Source organism: Macrobrachium nipponense, chromosome 18, assembly GCF_015104395.2.
Source record: "Macrobrachium nipponense isolate FS-2020 chromosome 18, ASM1510439v2, whole genome shotgun sequence".
Classification (NCBI taxonomy): Eukaryota; Metazoa; Arthropoda; class Malacostraca; order Decapoda; family Palaemonidae; genus Macrobrachium; species Macrobrachium nipponense.
This window is the reverse complement of record NC_087211.1, coordinates 49135725-49149002: the sequence shown is the minus strand read 5'-3', so window position 1 is coordinate 49149002 and position 13278 is coordinate 49135725. Positions and strand designations below refer to the sequence as shown.

At 37.3% G+C, this 13278-nt stretch overlaps 1 protein-coding gene across 3 annotated transcripts in view; it reads right to left on the bottom strand.

Moving 5' to 3' along the window:
- Positions 1–10829: 10829 nt before the first annotated feature.
- LOC135197029 (uncharacterized) overlaps positions 10830–13278 on the bottom strand; it is a 63710-nt gene continuing 61261 nt past the window's right edge. For all 3 annotated transcript variants that reach the window (XM_064223937.1, XM_064223936.1, XM_064223938.1), the window contains exon 14: positions 10830–12057. In XM_064223937.1, the coding sequence (XP_064080007.1) occupies positions 11949–12057 (109 nt within the window). In that variant the 3' untranslated portion in view covers positions 10830–11948. The remainder of the gene's footprint in view (positions 12058–13278) is intronic.

The following is a 13278-nucleotide window of genomic DNA, read 5'->3' as shown; positions in this document are numbered from 1 at the left end:
AAATGTTATATGAAAAGAAAAATGTTAAAAAAAGGTACAAAAAATAATGTTATACAAAATCCTACTAAAGGACAGGCAAATGGCTCACAATTATTTATTCCAAAATAAATTAGGAAATTTATTTACAATTTTGGAACATACATAATTTTTCAGACAATAACATACTTGATTTGTTACATCATCTATTCTGGGGTTACGAAACATAATGTTGTAAAGTGTTTCCGTAACTCACCGAATAATTTACATTTAGAGTTTTCATCATCAATGTATTCCCAAGAATATTTATATCCCAAACGTAACCTCATTATTAAAATATCTATAGTAGTTTAGACAATGCCCTACCATATACAATTGCAGTTTTCAGGCACAAACAAATAGTGCCTCATACTGACACTACCATTGTTTAAAATTTGTCGAATTTCAGCCGCTTCTCACAAAGACCTCTTGATTTTTTACTTTTTTTTTTTATTCTGCTCAGAGTTATTGTGCTTTCTGTATCAATATTACTTTTGTTTGTAGCATCCTTTGCCAAACTATCAGCCATCTCATTCGAAAGAATACCAACGTGAGATGATACCCAGAAAAACTTGACAAAATACCCTTTATCTTCTATTGCATATATAAGTTCTTTACAATTACTTACTAATTCCCTGTCAACTGGATATCTAGAGTTAAGCGCAAGAAGAGCACTCTGGCAATCAACGAAAACAAACACGTCTTTCATCTTGTTTACTACTAAGGTTAACCCTTCCTGAATGGCATGTAATTCAGCAGTAGTAGTAGAAGTTTCATCTTCTATTCTTTTTGACAGCGTCTCGTCAGTACTCACATCATTTTCATAATATTCCCTTCTAACCACCACGCATCCAACGTTGATACCATCACAGTACATATGTATACTATTAGCTTTAGGCAATGTGTTGATTTAAGACAGATTTAATTGTTTCAATTCGTATGTGTTGTACACTTTTTTTTTTACGGTCAAGTTTACAAATACTTACATTAATTTTGTAACACAACCACGGCTTCATTGGAGCTACTTCTTGTAATTTTACACAAAATTTTATAACATATTTCATCAGTATATTAAACAGTTTCTTAAAATACATGCTATATTTAACAGGTCAAACTCTAATGCCTGGATAACTGTCAACAGCCCTCTTTAAGGTTCGTTCTCCCCTTCTCATCATACGAAGAGCCGCCATAGCCGCTACCTCTTGTATTCGGTCAACAACACTCGGTAGATTCAATTCCAGTCTCATGATTTCAATCCTAGTACTCATGGAACAACCTAAAATTACTCTCATTGCCTTATTTTGGATTATTTCAAGAGGTCTCAACTCTGTGTTCGAATAATTCACCTGCACAGGTGATGCGCAGTCTATAACTGAACGCACCGTACTGATGTATACATCATCCTTAAAACAGGAATACCAGCACCGTTACCTCTATTTGCCAACACTTGCAAAGGTCTCTTTCGAGCTAGACAAACATTTTTCAATTAATTAATTTCATCAGAGCTTATGTTAAATCCAATGTACATACCTAGATACTTATAACTATTTACTTTTTCCAAAGTTTTTCCATTTGTGGCAACCGTATTACCATCCTTGACTGAAATTTGCTCTTTTCTTCATTTATCACCAAGCCCATGTGCATGCCCAAATTCTGTAATCCTGCCATAGCCCTTATTAATATGGTTTCACTAACACACTGTATCAAAATATCATCAGCATAAACAATAACCTCAGTAGCAGTAGGAAAATTATGCCCCGCAATTTTATCCATCAAAACATTAAAAAGGGTAGGACTAAGAACACCACCTTGAGGAATACCTAACTCCATCAACATTTCCTCGGACTCATATCCTCCGAACCAAACTTTCGCTCTTCTTTCAGTTAAGTAACTCCTAATCCACCTCAGTAAAAATCCCCTGACACCTTTGTTGACAAGTTCTTCTAGAATAACATCACTGCAAGCTCTATCAGAAGCTCCTTTTAAGTCAACAAATGCTCTGCATTTAACATTAGCATTACTTAAGGCTTTAATAACGCAGTCTGAAGTACTCTTCCCCTTTATAAAACGAAACACATTCGGCGATAATTGGTCACCAATCAAATAAATGAGTCTATTTAATACAAGACTCTCCATTAATTTACACAAACAAGATGTAAGTGAAATGAAATAGGCCTCGTTGCCCTTCAGTATAAGTACAACAAGAGCTATTTTCCATTTCTTAGGGAGCCTGCCATATTTATATGAAAGATAAATTAGATCTAACAAAGGACTATCCTCCAGCATAATTAAACAGTTTATAATTTCTTACGTTATCCCATCCGCACCAGGAGCGGTAGATTTGCCCTTCCTCATACAAAACAACAATTCGTCTTTTGTAAATGGCAAACAAGTCTCACAATTAATAGCCTCTTGTAACGCCACGAGTTGTCTTCGTTTATACCGCCTGTTACGTAAGCAGGCCTGAACACTGTTTGGGAGACCACTGATACTTGCAGCTTCCGACATTTCCTAACCAATTCGTTCGCCTTCTCATTCGGATCATGATGAGCCACGGTTTCCTTCCTTTTCTTTCTCACTTTATCGACTAAATTCCATACAGACCAAATCCCTTTAGTAAATGAAATTTCTTCCATGAACATATCCCAATATTGACTTCTGACCGTCCTTCTTACCTCTGCTGTCCAGTCTGCTATCCGCATTATGGTTTCTCTACTCCGATTATCATTTGGATTCTTACTCCAATTACGTTGATCTTTTCAAAGCAGTTTATCCCAAACCCGAACTATTTTGTCATTTGAATATGCAGACTTTTTAAATGAGGAGAAGGCACTTTTTATAGGAATATTTAAAATACTATCAATGACAGTGAGCAAATCTTCATAGAATATGTTTTCATCGTTTTGATGACCATTAACTTCCTTGTAATGTGTGTACCACTCACCAACTTTATTCATGAACTCTAATTTTCTATCAGGTTTTAAATGATGGAGCTTCATTTTTTTTTTACTGACAAACATCTTGTTTATGCTTAAAGATACTTCTAAAGCAAAGTGATCATTAACAAGCTCACTAACAACTAACGCATCAGCTGTACATTCAAACATATTAAAAAGTACCGCATATCAATTCTGCCACCTCTCACGTGCGTTGGTACACCATTCCCTAAGACTGACATTTTCCAATGAGTTAAGTATGTTATTTAACACAAAACTATTTCTGTTTTGGCTACTACTGCTTCCCAAATCATGATGGCGAGCATCATGTACTCATTGAAAATAACCTTAGGTAAATTCTCAAGATTCAATTTATCAGCATGCACATACACATTGATCATGTAAAATACAATATCCTTCAAATATAAGTTTACACACAAACACTCAGTGCCATTAATTTCTGTCGCTTCTGATAAAACAGCTGGTATATCATTTTTCACAAAGGTAGTTAGACCCCTTATATTTATCTCAAATAATTGATAACCTGTTAATTGGAAACCAGCCCCATTAACACCGGTTTCTTGCAAAGTTATTACATCGAAATCATGAGAAAGAACCCAAGCATGAACGTCGGTTCCTCTTTTTTGAAGACTATTCACATTCCACGATAGTGTTTTAAGACAAGACCCCTCCATTTTGGTCAATTTCCTTCCTCCTTTTTCTAGCAAAGGTAACCACATTCATTTTAAGATCTTCATCTGGCCGCTGCATGTACTCTAGTACTGTATCTAATATGGAAACAATACTAACAACTAAGTTGTCACATCCTTTCCTTTCATTTGACAAATCTGTCCTTATTTCATAATTTGTCATAAATGGAGCTAACCTGAAACACATTGTCAGCAGACATTAATTCGGCATATTCACATTCTCTGGCAGACATAAGATCATCACAAGTAGCTCTATTTACAGTTTGAACCTTCTTTAGAATACTGACATTAGAACCAGTACCTACATCATTCACTTCAGAAATAGTCTCCTCCATTCCAATAGAAACGATTCTACCAGTACCATTAAACACTTTTGACAGCTGACCACGCATGCTCAAGATTACCTTTTTAAGTTCTTCTATTGCTAAACGAAGTGTTTGAATAACACTGTCATGTTTATCACAAGCTAGACTACGACTAGAGGTCTCCCCCTTTTGAAGTTGCCTTTCTTCTTCTCTTCGTTCCCATACTTTTGTAACTGGCATAACAACCCCGTTTTCGTTCTTATTCAGTGATTAAGAAACTAAAGTACTTGGAGTTTTAACACCAATAACTGGCCTCTTTTTACACAACCAAGAACTAGTATTGTGGTCACCTCCACAATTGCAACATTTTGGAACAATTTCAACATTATTCTCTATTTTATCCAAACATTCTTTTGAGTCATGACTTTTGCTGCAATATCTACATTTGAAGTTACTCTCACATTTATATGCAAAATAAACATTTAGAGTATAACATAGGACTTTCCTTAAACACATCGACCCATTTATATCCAAGACAGGGAACAAATATTTTCTCGTGAACTTCACCTTTAACAAGTGCTATCACCTGTGGTTTTAAACTAGTTTCACCTTTCTGCTTAACCTCACGTCGTTTAGCCCAAACAACCCTTTCATCTACCAATAAATCATTTGGATCCATACAAAAAGGGTAACCAAACACAATAACTTTAGTATACTTCCCACCATCCTTAGGTTTTTCTAACATAATGTCTTGAAAGCCAGTGGTAGTTAAGAAATTCACAGCACTATCATCCTTAACGGTTATATATTTACCTTCCTTAAACAATATTTCAAAATTTGGATGTTTTTTTCATAAAGTCTGACCGTCCACTGCATCTTGTCATGATAATCCATTTCCAGTGCATTGGGAAAATACACACACTTCCCTGAACTTGGTCCTTCATTGTTGGCTTCGGCAAAGAACCCTTAGTAATGCCGACATTCCACCGAATGAGGTGCACTGACGGCACTACCCCCTACGGGATAGACAATTTAGGTAAACCCGGGAGTGAGGAAAACGTAAGTCAAGTTCCTGAAGTATTTTATTGGCCTGTAGTACATAAGGTTGTGGCAAATACTGCAAGCTCTGTTACGTATAGCAATAACGTTAACCAAACCAGAAATTTAAACTGGGAATCTATAGTTCTCTTCCCAAGATGTTATTACTGATTACCTAAATCCACTTCCTTCAACCAAATAAGTAATCAGCATTTGTTAAATATTGTATAATATACCCAGAGGCAGATCGTTTGAAAAAGTCCAGCTATCTATACTCTGTTTTTTTTCATCTGTCCATCTGCCTGTGGTGTTTTTGTATGTTAACACTGCATCCCGGGCTTTGGATAGTTACGCTATGTGTAAGTTTTAGGTAAATAAAAGGATATCTGGGCGTACATTTGCAACTGAAAAGTGTTTTAATAATTTACTGTATGCGAATTACAACGTTAATATTCGAAATAGGATATTATTATAATCGTTGAATGTAAGCTGAATGTAACTAATGAAAAAAAAAAAACAGAGTATAATTACCATCATGTATGGATTGCCGAAGTATTGTTCAATGAGATCATGGTAGCATTTCACACCAAAGATTTTTCTTTTTCTTTTTTAGAGAGCTGTGGTAACATTGGGTTTCAAATAGTGTTATTCATCATCTCACCATCAAGAATTTTAAGGAAAGTTATAGCACTTCCCTCACCCCTGAAAATGTATTAACTAAATACGTTTTGAAACAGGAGAAGGATGCAGTTAAGGGTTAGAATTGAGCCAGCGTTTCCTTTAAATATGAACTGTTATCTTAATTATGCATGATTAAGACACCAGGGAGAGAGAATAGTATCTACAATACTTACGGCCCCAAGCTTAGAAATTTCTGGAGGAAACTGTAATGAATAGACTACTTTTTAAGTACTATGCATCAACTCACTTAAACTCGTCTAACAGTGTGCCCCATACAGTAGGAGCCATTTCGCTAGGTTTCACGTATTTAAGGATGAATAGGCTACGGCTGAAAGGAAATTTGCTGGAGAACAAACTAAGTACTATTGTACATTCACATCAACCGGGCATTTTACGTCTAGGCCAGTCCCTGACGACGCTCCTGACTGGCTGTTGATAAGCCAATGACAGGGCTGGAAACTCTCAGTCGCTCGACAGTGTTCACATAGGCAGGATGTATCTCCTGAAAGACGTATCCCTCAGGAAATGTGGACCATACATCCTGCATATATGAACTCTCGAGAGAGACTGAGAGTTTCCAGCCCTGTCATTGGCTTATCAACAGCCAATCAGTAACGTCGTAAGGGACTGACCAAGACATCAAATGCACGGCTGATGTGAACTACTATAGTAATTAAGGCTGCATTAATCGCTCCTAATGGATTCAATCTTTCATACGCTCCTGATATCATCAAAGACTGAGAAATAAGATACTTTCTTGGGGATACCGTGGTCCCTGGTGATGTTAAGAGCATTCTCACTACCTTTCTGAAAGCAGTTTTCCAGAGTATTAAAAAAAAAACTCATAGCCAGTCCATTTGAGTCCAGCTGGTAGTGGTTAGAATGTACCTATTAATGCAGAGGTTCGGTGCATTGGAACGTGCTTGTCTTTCTACTATGAAGAATATGAAGGATTTACCAAAGAGACAGACTTTTCTTGTCGTTTCCACCAAAAACAGACCTCACAGTTCAACACTCAAGTGAGATCAAGACCTGCTGATAGTCATGTTTTACAGAATTCCTGTGATGTGGAGGTTGGAGTGGTGCTTGTGCGTAAAGTGTATTAGTACTGGAAAATTCCTCATTATGCAACATTGCCGAAAATGAAGCCACAGGCTTATCAGTAGCATAATGGGAATTCAGTGCTGATGCACATATCCAGAGCAATTCAATTGCTAATCAAGGCCAGTGTTGACACATGTAAATGTAAGTATGGTGTTATGTGTCACCTACTGATCAAAGCATCGTGAGTCTATAGTCTAAATGTAGCTGAAGCTATTTCCTTTCATTCAAAGATAAATATCAAGCAAAACTGAACTTACAAGATGGAACTTGAAGTGTGAAGATGAAAACCTTATTCTTTGATGTTTAATATAACTGAACTGACTAGAAATAATAAAAAAAATAATTTTATCAACCATTGACATCGCACGCATGACACTGCAAACACAAATACTGTTGAATATAAAAAAAATCATTATTAATACTGTATTTGGTTTCTATAAATAATCACAGCACCCGTGCATCTGGTATCCAGTCCTGTCCCTTTCAACACTCTTGATTGGCTAGTGATCAGCCAGTCACAGGGCTGGAAACTTGCCAGTCTCTCCCCAACTGTCACTGAGTAAACATCTCCGCTCAGACCTCTCCTGACGAACACATTTTTCAAGTTATAACTTTTGAAAGAGATGTTTGTCATTAGAGGTCGGAGTGGAGATGTTTACTAAGTGACAGCTGGGAGAGATGGGCAAGTTTTCAGCCCTGTGACTGGCTGATCACCAGCCAAACAGGAGCGCTGTAAGGGACGGGGCTAGTACCAGATGCATGGGTGGTGTGAATTAATAATTATCTATGTAGGTATTTTTCAAAATATTTTGATTTTATATATTGTTCAACAATTGACATTATTAAGGCAAAAGCAATCTTCCCTGAAATACATCAATGGTAAACTACGTATAATGAACTACGCTGCTGTGTAAGTACAGTATATACATCCAACACAAAGAACACAAATCATTGGGCTGAGTTTTTCTTTGCCACTTGTCAAGCAGGGCTTAGTTGCAAACCGAATAACATCCAAGCTTTCAGAGGTATATAACGCTGTGTGGCAAATTTTCTCTGGGGTATTTGCAGTCTTCAACATCAAATTTTGCAGCCACAGTTCATCACCTTAGAAAATATCATATGTAAGCGTCTAAAGGATTCTGCCATCTTATGATTGTTATTAACCTCAGTTTTCTTATAGAAAGACTTCTAGCCCCATGGAAAGTGCCTGGATCCTTACGAAACCAACCTTCTAAGCTGCTCACCTGATTTGCTGCTTCCATACGCTCTGAATTTGGGGAACGTTTTCCAGTTACCCAGTTAACTTAAAACAGCCATCCATCTTAGATGATACTTGAATCAAACCTTAAGAAATTTCATGGAAAAAAATGTTTTTGGACATCAGAAGTTGAATTGTTACCTCAATTACAAAACAGAAAAGTTTCCACATAGTTTCAGTTTCATTTGATAGGTTATTTCTTTTCAGGAAAGTTGCAAAGCAAACTATTTTATCTGAGTTATGTTCAAGGTCCCTAATAGTCTTTGTACCCATGTAACTGTTCGTTCAGTCATTCAGTATTTCTATTCTGTGACAATGTAAAATGTCATGAACAATGAAAAAACATCCATGAATATGATGGGTGCCTTGTATTAAAACGTTCTTAAGATACAGCCTTGTTAAAACGTTCTTAAGATACAGTCTTATCAAGTTGACTTGGACGGTTTAAATTCGTCATTTAAATATTTATTCAGACAGTGTTCTTTTATTCATGAATTTAGTTTTACGGAAATTACTTCTCTCGCCCAAGGCACGAGTTAACAGGGAACACAAGAAGTAAGTGGTGGACGAAGAAATGAGAAATTAAAAGAAAAGACTAGATTGTCTAAAGAGCAGTTGCAGTACGTGAGATGACGATATAGCGATATACTAGAGGGCTGTTAGAAATTTGGCGGGGAATAGTCGTCGACAATTTAACAAGCAAGGAAGTTGTTCTCCAGGGAAGTAAAAGCAGGGATGACGGAGCTGGATCTCATAATAAAATAAACAAATTAAGAGATAACTGTCTACGTTGCTGGCATGACGATTTTGAAATGTTGTCAAAAGCTGGGGGTATAGGAAAAGCAGATCTTGAATCCAAGAGTGGAAGGGGTTGGTATAAATTTGAGATTGCTAGTAAGTGTCTCCTGCAGATGTACTGAGGATTAATTTGTCTGTAAAAGAGAGAGGCACTCTAGGAGTTGATGGGACTACAAGTAGTGTTGTCATATACAGTGGGGCCCCAGTATTCGCGTTCTCCAGATTCGCACTCACACACTCTCGGATTTCTCTCTGGAACGTATCCCCCTTTATTCGCAGGAAAGTTGCCTATTTGTGGTATTGTTCTATGAAAAATATCCACAAATTCTTGTGTTCTGTTTTTTTTATCAATTTCATCATAAAATGCACTTTTTTATATATAAAACTACATATTAAAAAACCAGATATAAAAATTTTTAGTGGGTTTTTCTAGTGTTTTAACTAACAAAATAGTCCACTTTAAGCATTTTTAAAGGGGTTCCAACTATTCGCGGGGAGAGTGTCTGGTACGCATCCCCCCTGAATACGGGGGGACCACTGTACTGATGGAAGCAGGATTGACCAGGGCATGTAAGGAATATCTGGATGAGGGGGAAAGAAAAAGTATATCTTGGTTTAATCAGACCACTGAGCTGATTAACACCTTTCCTACGGCTGGCATGAAGGATTTCATATTTTTTTTACGTGGCTAGGAACCAATTGGTTACCTAGTAACAGGGACTACAGCTTATTGTGGGTTCCGAACCACATTATATCGAGAAATGAATTTCTAATCACCAGAAATAAATTCCTCTGATTCCATGTTGGCAGAGCAGGGAATCAAACCTCGGCGAGCACGTAACACACTCGTCCAATGAGGAACTCTGGATGAGGAGGAGATCCACTTTTAGGGGCGAGAGGAATAACTGAAGAAAAATGATAGGATTTCAGCCGAGGAAGTGGGCCGGATGGGGTGGGGGACAGTGAAACAGATAGGAGAAGAGTAGTGTAAGTTTGGGCAAGAAAGACAGTATGCAGATGGAAAAGTTGTGCGAGAGTTTGAGAACAAAGATTATAAAAGAACAGACTGAGCAGCAGAAGTGGGATGGTGTTGAGGCTGAAAGGTGCATGAAGTTATTGGCTGAAAGTGATTAAAAGTTCTTAGGAAGAAATAGAGCATGCATTAAATAATGATAGGAATAACTGATTTGGTCTAAGAGTGGACTTCACACATGTTTTATTGTTATTTCATGAGTATGGATTAGATGATGTTCACTTATGATACAGTAATGACCGAGGATGATAAAAAACCTGTAGAGACTATAATAGATTCACATTAAGCGTGCATCTGATGTCTAGGCCTGTCCCTTACGACGCTCCTGATTGGCTGTTGATAAGGCAATCACAGGGCTGGAAACTCTCAGTCACTCAAGAGAGTTCACATGGACAGGATGTATGTTCCACTTCTCCTGAGGGATACTTTTGAAAGAAGTATCCCTTAGGAGAGATGGAACATACATCCTACCTATATGAACTCTCTCGAGAGATAGAGTTAAAAGCCCTGTGATTGGCTTATCAACAGCCAATCAGGAGCGTCGGAAGGGACTGACCTAGACAACGGATGAACGGTTGATGTGAATCTAATATAGTAAAAGTTCGGTAGTGTTTGTTAAGGAAAAAAACAGAGTGGATGTACACCAGTGGAAGGTCGCCCGGGTAAACTGCAACAAGAAAGTGGGTGCCGTGAATATCACCATGAAGGATGAAAGACTGAAGGAATTTTGGGGTTAATGTAAAGGATGATGCTAGAATGCAGAAGGGTGAGTTACTCAATAGTGGTAGCACGGAAGATTTAGGGTGTTAACCGAAGAGTGTGCGTAATACACCAAAACATGAATGCCTGGCTTTGCCTATATCCCCTAGGAAGTAAAAGAACAAGTACATAACATACACGAGATGAATTCTTAAAATCACTGAAATGAATCAAAGGTTTTTTAAACCCAGATCTATTGCGCTATTTAAGTTACCATCTGATAGAATACAACTTTAAAAAACCTGGCAATTGGCAGTGATCGCTGTTAGCAGAAAATTAAAGTGAACCATCAAATCTTTGGAACAGGTTAATGCGCATGCACAGCTATTCACAAAATTTGACAAAATATATACATATATACACAGATATACATAATCAAATATATACACACGTCCGCATATACCCGTATGCGTACCATAAATTTGTGTGAACACATTTTTTTCCTATGAATGGACTTGCAGTGTCACAGTACCACACACTGAACCAACACTTTAGCCCAAACACGAAGGCACTGTCAGTCAATTTCGAAATTGTACTTCATCCGGAAACACAGTTCTGTCGACAGTGAACATCGTTTTCCATGAACCCAAAAGCCTTTTGAAGAAAGTAAAGACCAGAGATTTTTGGTGTCTGCTTGGTGCTACTGGTCTACCTAGGGGATCAAATGTGATTTGCCACGTTAAGTGCTGGCTCCTTGGGGATCATATATGTGATCCAGTACACTTACTGATCTACCTTACATCATTATACAACTCAACTGCTGCACTGCACAAATAGCACCGATTAATTTATTTGTTTGACCAAACGAATATTATGCACCAATTTAGTCGTTTTATCATCTGGATACGATCGCTTAATTCAGCTGACTTTCGATATGAATATTTTAAATGAATTCAATTGACCTACTTTAAATACTCGTACCTCACGTTCTTGTCACTGCACTATTTCCAAGGGTGCTTGTAGCCGTCAAATACCACTTCTAGATTTTAATAAGTTTTAAAGTCGTCTTTTGTCAAGTCACTGCTGTTCACAGTTGGAAGATGCCACAGTTGGTGGGGTGGAGGTGGTTCTAGGGTTGCTTAGTTCTGCTCCTAGCACTACATAGACAAGGTCTTCCAGTCCTTTGTTAGCTCCAGCTGAAGCCAAAATGCTTTCAAATAATTGACATCTAATCATTATGGGTTGGCTGCTCGCTACTATTCGAGTTCTATCTCACTTAAAATCTGTAAGATATTCTTGTTATAAGTGTTGACGGCATCTCGGGATATCTTCAGCCCAATGAGCTAATTAACACGAAACATCGGGTGAAGGTCATTGAGTTGTACAAAGACCAGGGTACTCTCTAGATGGCGCTGAGCCATCGGGACAAGCAGAAGCTGGAGGACCGATAGTGTACATAGGCTTCCGGACATAGTTGCCGCTGAAAGAGACGAAGAGGATAAAATTTCTGCAACTGTAATATCTGTTCAAATCTAATCTGCTTCAGTGAGTAATGGAAGGGGAAACTGCTGAGTTAATTTCAAATTCTGCAAATTATATTTCTATATACGTCTGAATTTACGATGGACAGATAACCATTTTTTTTTAAATTGGGCTTATAATTTTGCATATTATAATTCCTTTCTATCAAGAAAATTATTAGTTCCCTGCTAGTATTTATCAGCATGGTGTACAGTTTTTAATGAAAGTTATCTCAGACTAAATACGTACTTCTGACTTCAATAGAGGGATACAATTGAAATGCATATAAAAAACTATATGTATCTGTGTGAAAAACAAAACTTATCAATGTAGAAATATTTTTTATCAAAGACAGCCTAATTTGGACATGTATTGTATATAAGATATCCATAATTCACGAATTTTTCATTTTCACTAGAAACAAATAAAGTGGACGGCCCGTATTTGCGGGGGATGCATTCCAAACTACCACCCCCCCCCCCCCCCCCCCCCCCGGCTGAATAGCTAGAATCCGTGAATAGTTAGAGCCCCAATAAAAATGGTTAAAACTACCTACTATGTTAGTTCAAACTTCAGAAAGACCCACTAAAAATGCTTATACCTGGTTTTTTAAAAATAGTTTTATAACAAAAAGTGCATTTAATCATGAAATTGATATGAAAATACAGTAATTTGTGAAAATTTCTCATAAAAAATACCGCGAATACGCAAATTTCCCGCAAAAAATGGGTGGTTAGAAAAATCTGCGAATATGCGAGTCCACAAATGCTGAGCTTGCGAATACAGGCCACTGAGTTCTAAACCCAAGAAAGTCTATCATAACCTTAATGATTTTGGAAAATCAATATTCATGCTCTCATTTCACACTGACAGCAATTGCAATAGTTTTTAAGGAATGAAAATACAATAATCTGAAAAAAATGAGGGAATAATCTTTGTTGCAACCCTTACTTTAGAATCCTTGAGGGGACGTTCCTTGTCTGCCGACCTATTGGCAGATGGTAAACATCAGTAACCAAAATCAATGAAATCTATTCTGGAGGCTGAGTCGTTTTCGAAGCGTACAAAAAAAAAAAAAAAAAAAAAAAAAAAACAAACACAGACATATATACAAGCATTTTTGCCCCTTAAAACCGATGCCTGAAGCAACCCAATGTCTCTGAGAGAGCGCAACATCACA